General features: G+C 43.4%; 2 protein-coding genes across 2 annotated transcripts; both read left to right on the forward strand.

Moving 5' to 3' along the window:
- Window positions 1-5,480: 5,480 nt before the first annotated feature.
- her8.2 (hairy-related 8.2) lies at window positions 5,481-7,160 on the forward strand. The gene is made up of 4 exons (XM_023262604.3): window positions 5,481-5,636; window positions 5,766-5,861; window positions 5,948-6,026; window positions 6,422-7,160. Exons 1-4 carry the CDS (start codon window positions 5,574-5,576, stop codon window positions 6,781-6,783), a joined length of 600 nt encoding a protein of 199 aa, XP_023118372.1. The 5' UTR covers window positions 5,481-5,573; the 3' UTR covers window positions 6,784-7,160.
- An 8,311-nt stretch (window positions 7,161-15,471) lies between these two features.
- On the forward strand, window positions 15,472-18,637 carry her13 (hairy-related 13). The gene is made up of 4 exons (XM_023274309.3): window positions 15,472-15,881; window positions 16,159-16,245; window positions 16,347-16,428; window positions 17,278-18,637. The coding sequence occupies exons 1-4, from the start codon at window positions 15,795-15,797 to the stop codon at window positions 17,742-17,744; spliced, it is 723 nt and encodes a 240-aa protein (XP_023130077.2). The 5' UTR covers window positions 15,472-15,794; the 3' UTR covers window positions 17,745-18,637.
- Window positions 18,638-19,877: the final 1,240 nt, after the last annotated feature.

A 19,877-nucleotide genomic window follows, 5' to 3' on the forward strand; every position in this document is an offset into this window, starting at 1 on the left:
TAAGACAATGCTTTTCTCAAGACTTGGAAATGATTGGCTAGTATTAATTGTTTAAATTTTACAGTAAAGTACCATGGGTGGTTGAGATAATGTTTTACTATAAATTTAGATGGAAGTGCAAAAAAAAGTACTATATTCAAATGAGGTCTCCCATATCGTAAGCAAAGCTAGAGCAGGATGCCTTTCAGCCATGATTTGCTTGTCAAACTATTGAGGGAGTGTATAAGGAGAAACACTTTGTCATGCTCTTCTCAGGAGATTTTTTGATACTATGATGAAACTTACATTAGTAAAATGCTACAGGCTTACATGTAGACACGTTTACTGTTGAGGCTCGAAAGAGAAATAATACATGGAAACATTATTAATCATTTTAGCAAACTTTTTTTTTTTGTAAAGTATCACTACTATTAACTCCCTGCAACACGTTCAGAGACCACAGCTGCTGCCGTCTTGGCAGCACCTGACTTCTCCTAATTTCTAGCTAATCCAAAAAGGAAAATAAAGCAATTCAAAGGTTATTTCAGTCATAACACTTGTTGTAGTTTAAAAGGTTTATTCTATCAAAATAGTGCTTTATAACAAGATATTGATGTCAAGAATTTATTAGACTAAATACTATTTTATGTCCAAGACCATATCAATTTGACAGTTTATTCCACTCAAATAGTACTCTCTAAGTACCCAGTAATGATTTAAACATACATTCCAAAATACTACTTCCTTTCTATGATTTAATTTGGTTACTAAGAGTTGCATTTTGACAAACTATGTGCTTACACTATGGCTTCATTAAGTACATAAGCACACAATCTAAGCGTTGGTTTTTCAGCAGGCTGTCATTAGCGAAAACATGACAGTTTTGTGCTGCCAAATGATGAGTTGAAGCTTAATTGTTTGTCAGACTTTGACAGGTTAATGATAACTAAGAATCAGAACTGTTTTTAACTTTAAACAAATAAAAATAGATTTATGTTCAATACTCACGCTATGGCTACTGTTCGTCTTGGCCAGCGATGAGGTATCTGAGGTATCATCCAACTCAGTAGGTGATGTGAAAACCACAGGTAATCAAGGTGCAATTTTACAACTGCAGTCCTAAAAGTGCAAAGTCTTGAGCCGCAGACACCCTGCTCAGCATTTAAGTGCAGTGGAGGACAATAATGCAAATTTGTCTGGGTCATGGATAAACGGGTGTAGTTCATCCAAACCTAATCAGCATAAAGAGAGTAATAACCTTCATAGAGGGTGGACAGTCCTAAGGAAGAGGAGGGGAAAGAGGAAGAGGATGTGGCAGGTGACCAGTTAATGACCAGCGGCTTTTCAGGTGTAACATAGCAACCAATCCAACATCCATACAAGGCAAGGCAAGGTCAGTTTATTTGTATAGCACACTTCATTTCCAAGACAATTCAAAGTGCTTTACATAAAACATTGAAAGCATCACAGAGGGGTGCAGACACAGCATTAAAAAGTACCTAAGACATTGCAAAAATCATAATAAAACCATGTACAGTAACTAAACTGAACTGAAATGATTAAAGGCAAGCAACAGTCTAGATAAGTTCAAAGATACCGTGCAGATTTCATGCATAGGCACGTGAGGAAAGAAACGTTTTTATCCTGGATTTTAAAATGTCTACATTTGGTGAAAGTTTAATCTCCACTGGCAGTTTGTTCCACTTGTTTGCAGCATAACACCTAAATGGTGTTTCTCCAGGTCTCATCCAGACTCTGGCCTGGACTAGATGACCTGAGTCCTTGGATCTAAGAGCCTTTCTAGGTTTATGTTCTCGGAACATATCACAGATGTATTCTGGACCTAAACCGTTGTGGGATTTGTAAATGATCAGTAAGGTTTTAAAATCTATTTTGCGACTGACTGGAAGACAGTGTAGAGATTTTAGAAGTCGTGTGATGTGTTCAGATCTTTTTGTCCTGGTTAAAACTCGAGCAGCAGCATTCTGGATGAGCTGAAGCTGTTTAATGCTCTTTTTGGGAAGTTCTGTTAAAATACCATGACAGAAATCCAGTCTGCTAGAGATAAACGCATGGATGAGTTTCTCCTGGTCTTTCTGGGAGACAAAACTTTTAATTCTGTTGATGTTCTTGAGTTGGGATAAAGCTGCTTTGGTGACACCTTTGTTATGGCAATTAAAGTCAAATCTGAAAATATTAACACTCCAAGGTTACAAACTTGGTCGGTGGTTTTAAGAGCCCGAGTCCTAAGATGTTTACGAATGCTGGCCCTCTTTTCTTTGCAACCAAACAGAATAATCTCACTTTTATCTTCATTTATTTGTACAAAATTCTCTCTTATCCAGGTATTTATTTGCTCCAGACACTGGCACAGTGAGTTTGTTGGGCTGTAGTCGTCTGGTGACAGAGACACATAAAATTGTGTATTGTCTGCATAACTGTGGTAATTAATGTTAAATTTCTGTATTATTTGACCCAAAGGGAGCATATACAAGTTGAGCAGAAGAAGTCCAAGAACTGAGCCCTGGGGGAATCCTCAGGTCATGGTCACTCGCTCAGATTCATAGCTGCATATCGTAAGAAAATAACTCTGGCCTTCTAAATAGGACTTGAACCAGTTTAGGACCGTTCCAGGAAGTTCCATCCAGTTTTCCAGCCTGTGCAACAGGATGTTGTGATATACAGTATCAAACGCAGCACTCAGATCCAGCAGAATCTGGACTGATACTTGACCAGAAGCAGTATTCAACCGAATGTCATTTAACACTTCGACCAGTGCTGTGATGTGGTCTGAAGCCTGACTGAAATTTGTCAAGATTTCCACTTTCATTCAAAAAATTGGCAAGCTGGTTAAATACAACTTTTTCAATAATCTTGGATATAAAATAAAGGGTAGAGCCAGGTCTGTAGTTGTTCATCATGGAGACATCCAGACTCCTCCTCCTTTAGGAGTCCCTTATACAGGAATTCTACTGGATCCCAACTTGTTCAGCCAAATGACTCTGTTAGAAGATGACTTTAGAAAGCATTAATTAGGTCTGTGTGTTTCTAAAAGGAGCATCATTCATTTGTGGAGAGTAAATACATTTACTCATGCGCTGTATTTCAGTGCACTTTTAAAGCATTTATACTTTATTCCCCTCTAAAATGTAGTGAAGTATAAAGTAGCATAAAAAAAATATTCAAGTAAAGTACTTTTGACTTGACTACGCTTATCTGACACATTTAATTACTTCTAAGGTGAGAATTCAGTGCAATGGATGATACAACAAGCTTTTAATATGCAACACATTAAAGATTAACTTTTTGGGCTTCCTGTGATTTTTCCATCTAAACTTGTTACATGGTGTCATTCCAATAAATGCTCAAATGATCCAATATTTCACCAAAAATTAAAGATCAGACAAAATTACCAAAAACTCGGTGGTTAGTACTGTCGCCTCACAGCTAGAAGATTCCCTGTTCACGTTCCAGCCTGGGATCTTGAGCTTCCTCCCACAGTCCAAAAACATGCTGAGGTTAATTGGTGATTCTAAATTGTCTGTAGGTGTGAATGTGAGTGTGATTGTTTGTCTCTATATGTAGTCCTGTGATAGACTGGTGACCTGTCCAGGGTGTCCCCAGCCTTAACCTTAAGTCAGCTGGGATAGACTCCAGCCCCCAACGACCCAAATGAGGATTAAGTGATGTATAGATAATGGATGGATGTATTGGTACTTTCCACTGGATTTTAATATCCATCAAGTTTCATTGTCAAACTCCTTACCAAAGCAACATTAACTAAATGATAGCCTTGCTTAGCCAGCCTATGTCTAAATAATAAAAATGTTAATATGGTACTTTTAACTGTAGATCGCATATTGATTTAATAGGTACAGCTTTCTGTGGTTTTAATGTAGACAGATTCATGTTCAACAAGGAGCTAAGGTATTTTGTTGAAAATATGTTAAAAATATTCTCATTAAAACACAGATATATAGATTATGTAAAGTTATGCAGTTTATTCTATCATTTGTTTTTTTCAAACAAAGATAACAAAGATGATGATACCTTATTTTACAAAGGAGCTCCCAAAGCCCAAAGTTGCAATATTACTACTTTAGCACAATAAATATAATGTCAGCATTTCTTCCAGATGCAAAGTTAACGTGTAGAACAAAATGCAAGCTTTGCAACCATGATTGTAACAACAGTCCCCATGAAAGGCTTTTGACTTTGCATGTCCATTCTACATGACAATTAGTCTCCTTAACAACAGGTCAAAAAAGCCTGTCTTTGGAATCAGGTTGTGTATGGGTGGAAAATGTGGTCAGATGACTACCTTTAAATAATTCTTGTCAAAGTAACTTAGACTTTCCAAACTGTACATCCTTGTAATTGGCATTTTCTGTTTTACAGCATCATAGAAATGAAATCTGAATGATCTGAGACACATTTCAAACTTCAATCATGTAACTGAAGTCAAATATGAAAATAGGCAGCTTTCACAAGAATAGCAGTTCATGAATCGACAACTGAATGAGAACCACTCAGACCTAGTTAATGCTTTCTAAAGCCACCATCTAACAGACTCATTTGGCTGTATGAATGTTGGATTGGTTGCTATGTTACACCTGAAGAGCTACTGGTCATTAACTGGTCACCTGCCAGATCCCCCTCCTCTTCCTCCTCCTCCTTCTCCTCCTCCTCCTCCTCCTCAGGACTGTCCACCCTCTCTGAAGGTTACTACTCTCTTCATGCTGATTAGGTTTGAATGAATGGCGCCCTTTGTTTGGCCCCGTTTCCCACGACCCGGCATTCGCCTGGCAGTCGCGTGGCTCTGAAACAGGGGCCTCTTGCTTTAAGGGACCCAAAGGTGGGGGGACATCTGGTCAATCTGACATCTGCTCGCTGAAAGTTAGCAGCAGATGTCGACCATTTGAAAACACGGAATGTGATCAAAGCAGAGCAAAAACACTCCCGAGATTTTTTTTTCTCGCCAGTGTTCATCCGTGCGTCAGGACGCACAGCGCGCATCTTTCTTTATGAGATATATAGAAACACTTTGACCATATATATCTATATATACATATACCATAGTAGTATAAGAGTTTGATCTGTACATGGGTGGCTATATTCTCAGGTGATTTGTCCGTCCTTTGTGTCTTCCCGTGAGCTTTGAGGAAATAGGTTTGGCCTTTTTGCAGGTAGTGTAATGTTGCTCCTGAATAGAATGGGCGAGGGGCTCCCCAGAGTACAGCACGGTAATTGCACACTCTTGTTCATCCCTGGGAGAAGAGGAAACTGCAGGTTTTTGTTGTTGTTGGGTGGAGGGGTGAGGGGAAGGTGGTGCATGGTTTCAGGCTGGACATCTGTCGCTTCAGAGCACTGTTTTTTTTTCTTCTTTCTAGGCCGGGTCTGTGAGTTATTGAATGGAGCCAGTGACCTGTCAGTCTTGACTGATGGGACCCCGTGTGTGGGAAAATCCCGCAGCCAAAGAGTTGGAGCATTCACATGCTAATTGTGCCCTATAAATAAGAGGATCCTGGCGCGCCGAGGACCCTAGAGACGCGCTGAGATTCAGAAGAGAAGAGACACAGCAGAGGAGGAAAAACATGACTGCTTCATCCATGGCGCACAACGTGGAGAGACATCCCAGTGCCAAAGAGGAGAGAAAGGTATTTTACTCTTGGAAATGTGCATTTCATCTAAAGCTCACACGTTTTCCTCCAACGTGGGGCTCTCTTCAAGTCTTTTTTTTTTTTTTATAAAACCTTCATCCGAGCGCAATTTTTGTACTTTTACAGCTGAGAAAGCCGCTGATTGAGAGGAAACGACGGGAAAGGATAAATAATTGTTTGGATCAGCTGAAAGAAACAGTGATCGGGGCGTTCAGGCTTGATGTGAGTATTCCCACAAGTGTCTCATCTCCTCTATATAATGGAGGCAGTGTGAAGTTAACTTTAAGAACTCTGTGGTCTCTCAACAGCAATCCAAACTGGAGAAAGCTGACATTCTAGAGATGACAGTGAAACATCTGCAGAACATCCAGAATAATAAACTCAGCGGTAAGGAACACTGTGTGTGTTGTCTGTTGTAATAGATCATCTTAAGGTGGTTCGTTGGGGGGAAACCGGATGAGATTCTCACGTGAAATGGGTTAAACTCCACTGACCTAGTTGCCATTAGACAGCAGAGGGCAGCACAACACATAAAATGTTATATATTGTCTATTTTATATGTATAAAAATGAAGTAAAGTTGTGGTTACAGCAGTGTTGTATGTGGATGTTGCATAGATAGAAGTGGAAATGTTAATTTTAGTAAGCTGTTGCCTTCTGTGCCATAATCAGAAAGAAAAACAGCATCAGATGAAAATGGCATTGGATGCAGATTGTGTTTTCACCACCAGGTGTCTCTGTAACACATGTAGCTTCACTCCTCCTGTCCTGTTCCTCATCCAGACCCCACATTAGGCCTGGAGGCCCAGCAGAGATACAGCACAGGCTACATCCAGTGTATGCATGAGGTCCACAACATGCTCCTCACCTGCGACTGGATGGACAAAACTCTGGGCTCCCGTCTGCTCAACCACCTCCTCAAGTCCCTGCCCAGGTCGACCGACGAGCGTCCCCTCATCCAGCCCACGCCCAGACACAACGTCCCCCCTCCGCAGGGCGTCCCAGGAACGCCCCTCAGAGGAGACCTTCTGGGTGGGAGGCAGCTCCACAGAGAGGGGCCCGTCTGCCATGTGGCTGGACGTCAGGATAGGCCGGCACTCCACAGCTCACACCTGGGGATGCTGGAGATGTGGAGGCCCTGGTGAACGGCTGGATTAATTGTCTCAGTTGTCCATTTTGTTAGACCATCCTCTGTTATGTATCTTATAGATATGCTGCTCAGAAGACAAACATGTGGGATCGGTTGTGTTCCAGTGATTATTATTGTAGGTGTGCTATGATTCTATACAGACCTTTTCTCAGTACTTCCCTTCAGAAGTTGACTTCTTGTAGCCTGCATTATAGAAGGCTCTTATTAATCTTTCATGTATTTATTGTATTAACAGCTTTATTTATTTGTTATTATAAAGCATGACTTTGCTTCTTAGACCACTTGCTTGGCCTTGCATAGATTTCTATGTCTTCCTACTTTGCTGTATAATTAACCTAAACATTAATAATAATAAAACCTATTGTAAACTCACGCACTGTTTTATATACTTTATGAAAAGTCAAAGGTCATGTTCAAGTACTGTTGCTCTTGTCAGTTATGTTTTGACATTTCTGCTGTGTGGCCTTGTAGTGATGAAGAGGAGCCTCAGTTATACAGCAGCTTTCCAATCTCACAGTTTACTTTTCAGTGTCTTTAGAATTACAATTTTACAATTTTATCTGTACGTGGTACATTTTAACTTGGCATTACTGTTATATATATAGTCTGGCTGAATTTTTACCATTTGAGGGTTAAGTAACAATAGAGCTTTATCTAAAACATATAAAAGATGTTATGCTACAGGCTAACCTTTTTATGGCAAATTAAAATGTTTGAGAACATTTTAAAGCTAAATTAGTCAATAAAAAGCAGCACATTAGCATTAAATCAAGTCACTAATATCTTTTAATGACAGCATGTCTCATACAGTGACACCACAAACCTAATTCTGCAGCTAAGCGTATCCTCATCAGCCTCTTCCAGCTCATTCTTCCAGTGGCTGACACTGCAGCTGCAGTTTCACCAAGTTCCCAGTAGCAGACATCTGTAAGATGAGGTCAGAGACTATTACTGAGGAAGCTGAACACCTACACAGACCTGGATATTTTAGCTGTATTAGTGTAGCTAACAGAAATAAAAAAAGACTGAACACAGGTATTTTTCACAGCAGACATTTTGACTCATCATAGAGGTTTAAGATTCAACTTTATTGTCAGTGCACATCATACAACGGATGCAGTTTTGCTCATATCAGAGCACAGGGTCAGCCACACTACAGCACCCTGACCTTGTTCAAGGACCTTCAGTGGCAGTTTGATAATCCTGAGGCTGACTTTCTGATCAGTAGCCCAAAGCCTTAACCACCACTTCCCCTAAAAAGTCTTTAACAAGGACTTTAGAGGACTTGAACCCAGGACCTCTTGTACCTTGAGGTAGAATCTTACCCCTGTGACACTCGGCCAGCATGCACAGCACCAGGATCCAGTTAACCCTAACCTGATCATTACCACCTAGGCTTTCCCTGCCATGAGAAGTCCAAATACCTGCAGTGAAAAAGGTCTACACCAGGACGCTCTAAGTGAATGGAATAAATGTAATTTAGCATGATTATTTTAACTATATTCACGTACAGTGACATGACAAAAAATAAAAGTAAAACTAACAGAAAGTGTCTTAGTAAGGTGTTGGGTCACCACATGCTACCGGGACAGCTTTAACGCTGCCTGGCATTGATTCCCCAAGACTCTGGAACTCTATTGGAAGCATGAACATCATTCTTGTAAAGATATTCATTAATCTGACATTTTAACGATGGTGGTGGAGAACGCTGTCTAACACAACAATTCAAAAACTCCCATAAGTATTCAACAGGGTTGAGATGTGATGACTGTGAGGGTCACTTTCACAGCATTTCATTAAACCACTCAGTGACCCTTCGTGCCCAATTGATGGAGACACTGTCACCGTGGAGGAGACCCCTCCCATCAGGGTAGAAATATTTCATCATAGGATAAAGGTGATCACTCAGAACAACCTTGTACTGATTATGAGCCTTCTCTCTACGTGGACTAGCAGACCTCTACAGCAGAACAGAGCCACAGGATGTGTTCACTGGAAGGGTCAAGTGTTCAGAGTTTTCCTTTAAACTGTTACCTGTCTGTATCTCCCATGGAAAAAAAACGTCCTACTGTTTAAGTACCTTTGTTGGTTGACACTTGAGCCACATCAGCTTATTAAATGAGAATCTGTCAGGGGGTTTTACTGTTTCTGGGCCTATGTGGTCTTGTACCGCTTTAAGGTCTCTCCCTCCAAATCACACACAAGTGCATTTCCTACTATGACTATTTTCATTAGGACCTTCTTTTTCAGAGGGAAGGTGTGTGGATTAACCTGAGTAACCATGAGAGTGTCGCAGGAATCACATGCTGCCCTTAAGGTTTTCAAATTCACATCTCATGTATTCAAGAATTTCCTTCAGAATTAATCTAGTTATCTTATCTTATCTCTTATGTATTGACAGAACCCTGAAAGTTTCAAAAACAGGGCTGACAAACCTCAAAGTAAATCATAAAAACTGTTTTTTTTAATGTCTTTATGATTTAGAGGAACTATCCTATTATTATAAGTGCCTGCCAATACATACTTGCAGGTGTAGTGAATGATAAATAAATCAACTATTATGCTAAATCATTGTTAATTATGTAACAATGGATTTAGGTATGATTATGTTAATTTACATTTACTTTATTTTGTTCATTATTTTGGGGTTTATTTATGTTGTGTCTTGAATCTTTATTTCACAGATTATTTTAAGTATTTGATAGTTTATTGTTTTGGGTTTCCTTATTGCCATACTTAGTGTCCCATATATTTGTTCCGGTTTCATGTTGTTTCTGGTGGGACCTTTTTGAGGGGAACGCAGTGAGGGGCGCCAGAAAAACGTTGTGCTGAAAAAGCTGGAATAAAGCCGACTGATAACTGTCCTGCCGTTGTGGTGATGTTATAGCACAGAGACAGCAAAATATCAGAACAGGAAAATATAAGAACAGAACAAAATTGTAAGCCGCCTGACCCACAGCCCAGGAGAGGTGAGCATCAACTATTCAGGCTTACAGACTGGTGGTAGCGGTGGGATACGAGCCCACACCCCCGAAGAGACAGGAGTTTCCAGCCATGGACTCCAGCCAGATGTGAAGAACCTGGAAAAAGTATGCAAGTGGTTGTCTCCTAGGACTGTCACAGAAGTGAGAGCATTTGTTGGACTGTGCTCCTACTATCCAGTCTTGTACTAGAACAGTCATTTGTGACATGGCAGGCACTAGAGTGGGGTCACAGTAATGGCATTGCAACTTAAAGGGGCTGTTTCTGTAGCGCACAAAAGTGGAACACTTGCACGGTTACCCACTTTGAGAACACCTTCTTTCAGATCTAAGACAGCAAAATGTGCAAGTAAGAAGTCCCAGCCTAATATGACAGGCTGTGTAACATTCCTGACAACCTGGACTGTGTGTGTAAACATCTCACTGCCTAGCCTCACATTCATAGAGAGAGGTGCCTAGGTTGTCTAAGTAGTCACCCGTCACAGCTCTAGGGACAACTTGAAGTCGTTGTGGTATTTTAGTTCTCAGAGAGTTGATGGACAATCTATAGGCTTAACTAATTAGAGAGATGTCTGAGCCAGAATCTATGTATACTTTTGTAGCCACATTTTCAATAATGGCCAGTACATTGCTTGTGAATGCCCTAGGTTTGGAGTGCTGTACACGTTTAGCCTAGACCTCGCCACTAGAAGCAGACACTTGGCCCTCAGCACCTGCTACCAATCGTTTCCCTGTTTGTAGTGGTCTTTCCTAAAGGTCACATGCTGATCTCTGTTATATTGTCTTTGTCTATCCCTGCCTGAGCGTGCAGATGGGGACCGGTGTCTACCTGAGTCATAATTAGAGTCACGGTCATAGTCACGATATGGTGAAGACCTGTCGCCACGATGAGGAGAGTGCCATCTCTCTGGACTGCGGGGTCTGGAGCGCCTCTCATAGCCGTAGGCACGGTCCTGGTGGCGAGGTGAAGATGATGGTCCACATGAATGTTGACAGCAGGGGTAGTCTGGTGAACGCCGGGAGAAGCTGTAGTCACTGTGGGACCTGCTGGACTGGTTGTAGGTGGGTGTAGTTGAGCGGGCGTCTCGAACAGGAGACACTGATGGAGTGTGTCGATACCTCTCTCTGCCACGATCATCTCTGGAGTAGTCAGAGTGTTCATCACGTCTGGAATGGCTCACATTATGTTTTTGTGAAACAACATGCAGCTTCAGAGTCTGAACATCTTTGGAAAGCTGCGTTATTGCATCAAAAAGTTCATCAGAGCGGTCTGTCTGGCTCTTTTCATTTTTTGTGGACACCACAGCAGACAGCGGCTCTTCTCTGGATACAGGAGGTGTAGCATACAGTGTGGTACTCACTGAGGAAGGAGGTGGAAGGAGTCTCAGAGCCTCTTGGGCACGTTCACATTTGCATGCCACTGCCAGAGCCTGTTCCAATGTAGCTGCACCATGCTCATGACATTTTGATTGAAGAACAGGGTCAAGTCCGGCAACAAATCTTCTGAAACGTTCCATGGCAATAGCTGCCTCACCATGAGGAAGACTGTAACAATGGATTTAGGTATGATTATGTTAATTTACATTTACTTTATTTTGTTCATTATTTTGGGGTTTATTTATGTTGTGTCTTGTAACAATGGATTTAGGTATGATTATGTTAATTTACATTTACTTTATTTTGTTCATTATTTTGGGGTTTATTTATGTTGTGTCTTGAATCTTTATTTCACAGATTATTTTCAATATTTGATAGTTTATTGTTTTGGGGTTTCCTTATTGCCATACTTAGTGTCCCATATATTTGTTCCGGTTTCATGTTGTTTCTGGTAGGACCTTTTTGAGGGGAACGCAGTGAGGGGCGCCAGAAAAACGTTGTGCTGAAAAAGCTGGAATAAAGCCGACTGATAACTGTCCTGCCGTTGTGGTGATGTTATAGCACAGAGACAGCAAAATATCAGAACAGGAAAATATAAGAACAGTACAAAATTGTAAGCCGCCTGACCCACAGCCCAGGAGAGGTGAGCATCAACTATTCAGGCTTACAGTTATGAGTGTTTTGTAGTGTGTGCAAGCAGGGGAACAGGTGGAGAAAAGTGTCAGGTATGATGTATGATAAAAGGGTATCAGTAAGAATGAAAGGAGAGGTGTATAAAACGATGGTGAGACCAGCAATGTTGTTTAGTTTAGAGACAGTGGCAGAGACAGGAGGCAGAGCTGGAAGTAGCAGAGATTAAAATGTTGAGGTTCTCTTTGGGAGTGACCAGGATGGATAGAATCAGGAATGAGTTCATCAGAGGGACAGCACATGTTCAATGTTTTGGATATAAAACCAGAGAAGTCAGACTGAGGACTGATAGTGAATATATCAGTAGAAGGATGCTGAGTTTTCAACTGCCAGGCAGGAGACCTAGAGGAAGACCACAGAGGAGGTTTATGGATGTAGTGAAAGAGGATGCAGAGGACAGGGTTAGATGGAGGCAGATGATTTGCTGTGGCGACCCCTGAAGGGAAAAGTTGAAAGGAAAAGGAGAAGAAGTTATTTGTGTTTTGTGATTATGAGGACAAGACAATGATAACTTCAACAGTCATTTAAATGAATAATAAGGGAAATGTGTCTGTATTTCCATGGTCTTGCTTCATTAGTTTCATTTAGTCTCTGGTAGACTGTCAAAGTTACAAATAAGTTGGATAATCAGAAAAGGAAGCCAGTGAAGTTTGAACAAAGTTTGGGGGCACTGTATCGCATCAAAGTCATCTCCATCTGGAAGCAGAAGAGATCAGGATGACTTGTGGCTATGATCAAAGTGCATATGGCCTGTTCTCCTGCTATTACTGCAGTTATGACTGGCCTTCACATGGAGCGAGGCAGCAGGGTGAAGAGAGGGGGGAGACAGAGAGACAGAGAGGGGAGAGACAGAGAGACAGAGAGGGGAGAGACAGAGAGACACAGAGAGGGGAGAGACAGAGAGAGACAGAGAGACAGAGAGAGACAGAGAGGGAGAGAGACAGAGAGGGAGAGACAGAGAGAGACAGGGGGAGAGAGGGAGAGACAGAAGGAGAGACAGAGAGAGACAGAGGGAGAGAGAAAGAAGGAGAGAGAGAGAGGGGAGAGAGAGAGAGACCGAGAGAGAGAGACAGAGAGAGAGAGACAGAGAGGGAGAGACAGAGAGAGAAGGAGAGACAGAGAGAGAGAGAGAGAGGGGAGAGACAGAGAGAGAGAGAGAGAGAGGGGAGAGAGAGAGAGACAGAGAGGGAGAGACAGAGAGGGAGAGAGAGGGAGAAGGAGAGACAGAGAGAGAGAGAGAGGGGAGAGGGAGAGAGACAGAGAGGGAGAGAGACAGAGGGGAGAGACAGAGAGAGAGACAGAGGGAGAGAGACAGAGAGGGAGAGACAGAAGGAGAGACAGAGAGAGAGGGGAGAGAGGGAGAGACAGAGAGGGAGAGAGACAGAGAGAGAGAGAGACAGAGAGGGAGAGACAGAGGGAGAGACAGAGAGAGAGACAGAGGGAGAGACAGAGAGAGAGAGAGACAGAGAGGGAGAGACAGAGAGGGAGAGAGACAGAGAGAGAGAGAGACAGAGAGGGAGAGACAGAGGGAGAGACAGAGAGAGAGACAGAGGGAGAGACAGAGAGAGAGAGAGACAGAGAGGGAGAGACAGAGAGAGAGAGACAGAGAGGGAGAGACAGAAGGAGAGACAGCGAGAGGAGAGAGACAGAGAGAGACAGAGGGAGAGAGAGAGAAGGAGAGACAGAGAGAGAGAGAGGGGAGAGAGAGAGAGACAGAGAGAGAGAGACAGAGAGGGAGAGACAGAGAGGGAGAGAGAGAGAGAAGGAGAGACAGAGAGAGAGAGAGAGAGGGGAGAGACAGAGAGAGAGAGACAGAGAGGGAGAGACAGAGGGGAGAGACAGAGAGAGAGACAGAGGGAGAGAGGGAGAGACAGAGAGAGAGAGACAGAGGGAGAGAGACAGAGAGAGACAGAGGGAGAGAGGGAGAGACAGAGGGGAGAGACAGAGAGAGAGACAGAGGGAGAGACAGAGAGAGAGAGACAGAGAGGGAGAGACAGAGAGAGAGAGACAGAGAGGGAGAGACAGAAGGAGAGACAGAGAGAGAGAGAGAGGGGAGAGACAGAGACAGAGAGAGAGACAGAGACAGAGAGGGAGAGACAGGGGAGAGACAGAGAGACAGACAGAGAGGGAGAGACAGAGGGGAGAGACAGAGAGAGAGACAGAGAGGGAGAGACAGAGAGAGAGAGACAGAGAGGGAGAGACAGAGAGAGAGAGGGGAGAGACAGAGAGAGAGAGAGAGACAGGGGGAGAGAGAGACAGAGGGGGAGAGACAGAGAGAGAGACAGAGGGGGAGAAACAGAGAGAGAGACAGAGAGGGAGACAGAGGGGAGAGAGAGAGAGAGAGAGAGAGAGAGAGAGAGAGAGAGAGAGACAGAGGGGGAGAGACAGAGTGGGGGACGCCTGGTCCCTCAGCAGAGCTCACCAACAAAAGCGAGCTGAGACAGCTGCTCTCTCCACAGGCCGCACCATTAAAGCTCTGGAACAGGGATCTGTGGGTGGCGAGGTGCCAAAAAATCCTCCTCTTCAAAGGTCTGAAGCGCTTCCTTCATTTGGGGCACTAGACTTTAGTGATGCTTTTTTTGCGAAAATGCTGCAAAATTGTGGAAATACTGTGCGTAAAAGTGCACCTGAAAATACATCACTGCTTTTACCTGGGAGGCTGCACAGATGCATGCGTGGGTCTTTTAAAGGAGACAGAACTGCCCCATTGTGAGAGATATTTGCATAATAATAAAGTGTACAAAACAAGTATAATAACGAGGGCGCAGGGTTGAGGGCTCTTATTAGACAACAGCAAACAGACATTGTGCACAAAGGACTAAACCAGCGCATCCAGACGCAGAAGATCCCATTCTGACATCAACAAATACGCATCAACAAATAATCAACAGCCCCAACATTGTTTAGATTATGACAGACTCTCATGTTGCATCTTTACGCTCAGACATCACACACCATGTTGCAAGTAGACATTCTAAACTCTCTGTCTGCAGAGCAGACAACGTGAGAATGCAGTTGCACACAAATCAGAAGTCACCAAACAACGGAGAGAACAAACGAGGCGCAGGCCAACACCTGTCGCTTTCTTTGGAGAAGGGCCCTTAATTCCCTCGGCTGATTCAGTTTAGACCGAGGGGCCGCCAGCAGCAGCAGCTGCCAACTGAAGGCATCGCGTTACATCCGCCAAACAGCCGGCTAAATCTGCTGAGGCTCGGACACAAAAGCCAGCAGAAAGAAGAACGGGTCGGGCAGAAAACAAACTGCGCAGATTCTTGTGGTGAAGACGCTGTGGAAGCGCAAAAGAGCCTGCAACGAAAGCTTAAAGTGACAAATCTAACGCACTATTTTAAATAACGAGGTCACCATTGCAGTGGGAAAATGTCATAACTAATTCTTGACTAAAAACATACACTTAAGATTGAATCTAACATTTAAACATTCATGATTTTTACAGTCAAATATTCATTCAAAAATAAATCAGAAGCTTCATTCTGCCTAAATAATCTCTTCTGCTTCTGCGTGGTCATGAGTGTTGTACGGCTGAATGAGACGGTTCACTGACAGCAGGAAAAACAGAGCGATCGGGGCCCTGACACAACATATTGTCTGATTAAAGGCCGTCCAGCTCCTCGGGGCGCAGACCGGGGTTGACCGCAGACAAAGGGAGTGAGCGCTCATTGGCTCCGGCCGTGTGCGCTCTGTTGTACCCAGCGAGAGCCGCACAGCCCCTATTCACATGTTAATAAGCCCCTATAAATACTAACAACAGCCCCTCAGCGCCAGCAGCACGTCTCACTAGGATTGCATAATAAACACAGGGCGCCTCGCCTCGCCCGCGAGTTTATCCATTTTTTTTTTCTGCCTGTAACCGGTTCCGTTTGCCAGCTGCCCCTCGCGGACGACTCAGGACGTAAAAAGCAGTAGTGGGTGAAGCCACCGAAGCGACGATCCAACCAACATGGCCCCCTCGAGTCGGCCAAACAACACCGGGCTTGGCGTGGAAGAAGATGAGTCCCACTACGGGATTCAGAGAGCAGACAGAAAGGTACCCACGGTGGCACTCTGTGGACACTTGGCAAGGACGCACTTGTCGCGGCGCTTAAACGTTGCGTCTGCAGACGTTTTGGGGCAGAAATGTTTTGCTCTGCCTCTGATTTTGAAGTTGATTACATCCTACTTCTGCAAATTTACTGATTTAATGAGCGAGAAATAAACGACGCTAGATTTACGCATTTACGCACACAGATGTGGACAGATGGACGCTTCTGTCTTTCAGTAGTTCTTCTGTCAGTGAAGTGTGATTTTCTTCTGTGTGCCTGCAGACTAGGAAACCTCTGGTGGAGAAGAAGAGGCGAGCTCGCATCAATGAGAGTTTGCAGGAGCTGCGGACTTTGCTGGCGGATACAGACGTGAGTACGGAGCGCAGACTGCACCTCAGTCCAGCTGGTCCTGTTGCATGATACAGCGGTAAATCCTGGTGGTGATGGAGCTTATCTCGTTGTTTCCACAGTTTCATTCCAAGATGGAGAACGCAGAGGTGCTGGAGATGACAGTGAAAAAGGTGGAGGACATACTGAAGAACCGAACCCAAGGTCTGCCCATATTTATTCAGACTCTACACTCAGTTTACACAGATCAACAGTGCAGGAACTAAAGTGGTCTGTTTGGTGCATGAACCAATCGTTACTGTAAATATTCTGATGTCAAACATTTTTTGCCAAGTTATTATCATTCTGCTAACGACAAGACGGGTGCTCATGTTTTGGGGTCCACCCATTGAAAAAGAATGTCCAGTTTAACCGTGAAGCAGCTTTTAAAAGACATGACGTGGATGATTGACACTGACATGATCAGAAGGTATCACCTTTCTCTTAATCTATAGCCCACCTGACCAAGGTGACTCATCTAAGTCTCAGTAAAAGAGAATAATGTACAAATAGAATAAACCAGGGACTGCACAAATTAGAAATTTAGGGTGATATGAGCAAACAAGAGCTCATTTTGTGGCTTTTAAATGACAAATGTAGTCTGATTAGTCTTTGTGTTCTCAGAGGTTTTACATAATATTATATGTATGGCAAAAGCACTTATTTTGTATAATTTGAGGTTTACAGCATTATATTTGTTACCATTATTGGATTGTTAGTGTTGATGCATTCACGCAGTGTTGGTCACTTTCATCTAGAACAATTTTTCATCTAAAATATGATGTATATTTTAGAAGATGACAAGCTGTGTATGAAAGTATGAGCAGAAAGTATCGAGTTCAGCTGGTAAATAAACTTAGTGGAAATATTCTGGAGCAGAAATTCAAAATATGGAAAATATGTAAAGTACAAGTATCTCAATTTTGTATTATTCATGTGTCGGTGGTGTGAGTAAAGGTACAGCAGTAGAAGAACACTAAGGTTTACTCATGCCCTTTGCCCTTCCTCCCACAGAAACAGACACACTCAACAGGGAAGCCAGTGAGAGGTTTGCGGCCGGCTACATCCAGTGCATGCACGAGGTCCACATGTTCGTGTCCAGCTGCCCTGGGATCGATGCGACGGTGGCGGCCGAGCTCCTCAACCACCTGCTGGAGTGTATGCCGCTGAACGAGGACCACCTCCAGGACGTCCTGATGGATCTAATCACGGACACTTCAGGGAACAACAACAGTACTTGGCACGGAGGCGGCGAGGCGCTCTGCACAACTCTGGCCTCTCCTGGAGGAAGGAGTCTGTCCAGCGGCCTGACCTCTGCCCTCTCCCCGGCCCCCTCCACCACGTCCAGCGAGGACCTGTGCTCTGACCTGGACGAGACCGACAGCGAGCACAACCAGAGCTCTGCAGAGAGCACGGAGAGCAGAGAGGCCGTGAGCGTGCCCACTGTGACCTACCCTCGGTCTATGTGGAGACCCTGGTAGGAGTGTGAGGGTTTGGATGGATTACAGCTGGGATATGTTGAAACAGGGAGTGTGGGTTTCCTACTGAATTAGAAAACTTCACCCTACAACTCAAGAATGCTTTTTACCACTCTCTACCACATTTTCCTCTGGACCCCTGGACCGCTGCATGGATGTCCAACGTTTAGATCTGTTCTTTAAGAGACGGAGGGAACAACTGAGCCACTGACAGCAGCCTCACTTATCCAAACTGCAGTGGAGCTACAGATGACTTTATAGAAGAAGAGACCATGAGGATTTTCTCCTCACCCACAATGGAACCATTCCTTGGCATTCTGGGAACTATAAGACATCATGAAATGAAGTAGACACGTCATGTTTTCGGAACATCTAATGAGAAAACATCGCCGGGGTGCTTTGGATGTCATTAAAAAAGTTTAGGATTGTGTGTAAGGGTGGATTTTTCCTTTATCTCATCAGTTGGATCCTCCCTCTCATGGCCCCTGCAGCTGGGAACCACCTGAAAGCACCACCTCTTCCCTTCTCAGCGGTGACACCCTGGCTTCAAGTCCTCCCTTGTGACTTTTCTTTACACCTGGAGTAAGAAAAAAAACCTTTCCTCTCAGCACACTTATAACCCAAGGAAGGACAGAAAAGGAACAGTTCACACTTGTTTTGTCTATAATTCTATGTATATGGGATTTGTATAAGGAGAAAAAGCTCTTTTTTTAGAAACTAAGAAGTTTGGCAATGCATCTGATTAATATAAATATTTCTACTGTATTTCATAAATTCCTGTAGTATATTGGACACATAGCCTCCTTAAGAATGACCACTTTATGTTGTAATGAGGTTTAGAAATGTTCTGCGAGTAAAATGTCTGAATTTCATTAATAAAATAATGTTAACTGCAATTTGTCTGGTGTGACTGCATGTCCCAGGAGGGAATAATCAAGCAGAGAAACTGGGAAAACTTGGTAAAAGTTAGCCATTTATGAGAATAGTGCATTTGTGAAAAGTAAAAACCAGAATTAGATTTTTTTTTTTAAATCAAGTTAATAGTGTTGATGTGTCAAATACTCTTTTCTGACTTGTGGAACATTATAATGTACGACGTAATTATTACCAAATTCATATTATGTCCTCAACATATACTTCCTTCTAACTGTTAACATGTACCATTCTTGGATCCGACCTGCAGATTCGTGGCACCATGAGGACCTGCGGTGCGTGTGCGCACATGAAAGAGTCGCACCTCTCCAAGAGCGTCTCACCTCTCACTTCAGTTACAATGACCATGTTAGCAAATGCCTGTTAGATCCTGTCTGGACCAGCAGAGACGGTCCTCTCAGAGCAGCATGGATCCTCATTCCTGGCATCGGTAGCACAGAATAACCGGTATCCGCGCGTAAAAAGGCGCTTGCGTCTCGTATTTCACGACATACTTGTGACCAATAGGCAGCGTCTAATATTTGGTGGAAATCACACGTTGATCACGTTGCTTATTGTCAGATGATCCTGTACTATTAGAGGATAGGGCTAATTAACAAACCCAGGTGGAGGAGGAGGAGGAGGAGGAGGACGTGGGTGTGAACGTGGGAGGAAACACATGGATATGGGAGCGGACGAGACGCGCTGATCAAAGCTGCTGGACACCGTTTGACAGGAGAGCGTCAAAGTCCGCCGAGTTGAAAAGACAGTAAAAGGGATATAAGTAGGCTCAGATTCATCAAAGGGACAAGCTAACGCACACACACACACACGCACGCACGCACGCACGCACGCACGCACACACACACACACACACACTGGCTGCTGCTGCTGGATCTCGTGACTTTTGATTGACACTTGATCGTGACACCCAAAGCCATCAGAGGATGGAGGTGAAGCAAAAACCAGTGATAAAGAATGTTTGTTTTTGATAGCTGTACTATCTCCATTAAATCGCACTGATCTTACTTCTTTGGTGATGACAGTCAACGTTTGTAGATTCTATGAACTGGAATTCGAACTTTGTCCCTTTAAGCTGATATTCTAATTTCAGTGACAGTAAACAAAATTAGATTTACCACGCTTTTAGGGTCCGTGTACCTTCCGTTCATTCAATTTCCAATTTTGATACGCAAATCGGAAAACAAACAAAAAAAAAACAGG

This window comes from Amphiprion ocellaris, chromosome 7, assembly GCF_022539595.1.
Source record: "Amphiprion ocellaris isolate individual 3 ecotype Okinawa chromosome 7, ASM2253959v1, whole genome shotgun sequence".
Taxonomy (NCBI): domain Eukaryota; kingdom Metazoa; phylum Chordata; class Actinopteri; family Pomacentridae; genus Amphiprion; species Amphiprion ocellaris.

Excerpts from the sequence above, each read along its gene's own strand:
- her8.2 (XM_023262604.3), top strand. The coding sequence starts at position 5,574 with ATGACTGCTTCATCCATGGCGCACAACGTGGAGAGACATCCCAGTGCC. Across the intron at positions 5,637-5,765 it reads GTGCCAAAGAGGAGAGAAAG|CTGAGAAAGCCGCTGATTGA; the intron begins GTATTTTACTCT and ends GTACTTTTACAG. Across the intron at positions 6,027-6,421 it reads CCAGAATAATAAACTCAGCG|ACCCCACATTAGGCCTGGAG; the intron begins GTAAGGAACACT and ends TTCCTCATCCAG.
- her13 (XM_023274309.3), top strand. The coding sequence starts at position 15,795 with ATGGCCCCCTCGAGTCGGCCAAACAACACCGGGCTTGGCGTGGAAGAA. Across the intron at positions 16,246-16,346 it reads CTTTGCTGGCGGATACAGAC|TTTCATTCCAAGATGGAGAA; the intron begins GTGAGTACGGAG and ends TTGTTTCCACAG. Across the intron at positions 16,429-17,277 it reads ACTGAAGAACCGAACCCAAG|AAACAGACACACTCAACAGG; the intron begins GTCTGCCCATAT and ends TTCCTCCCACAG.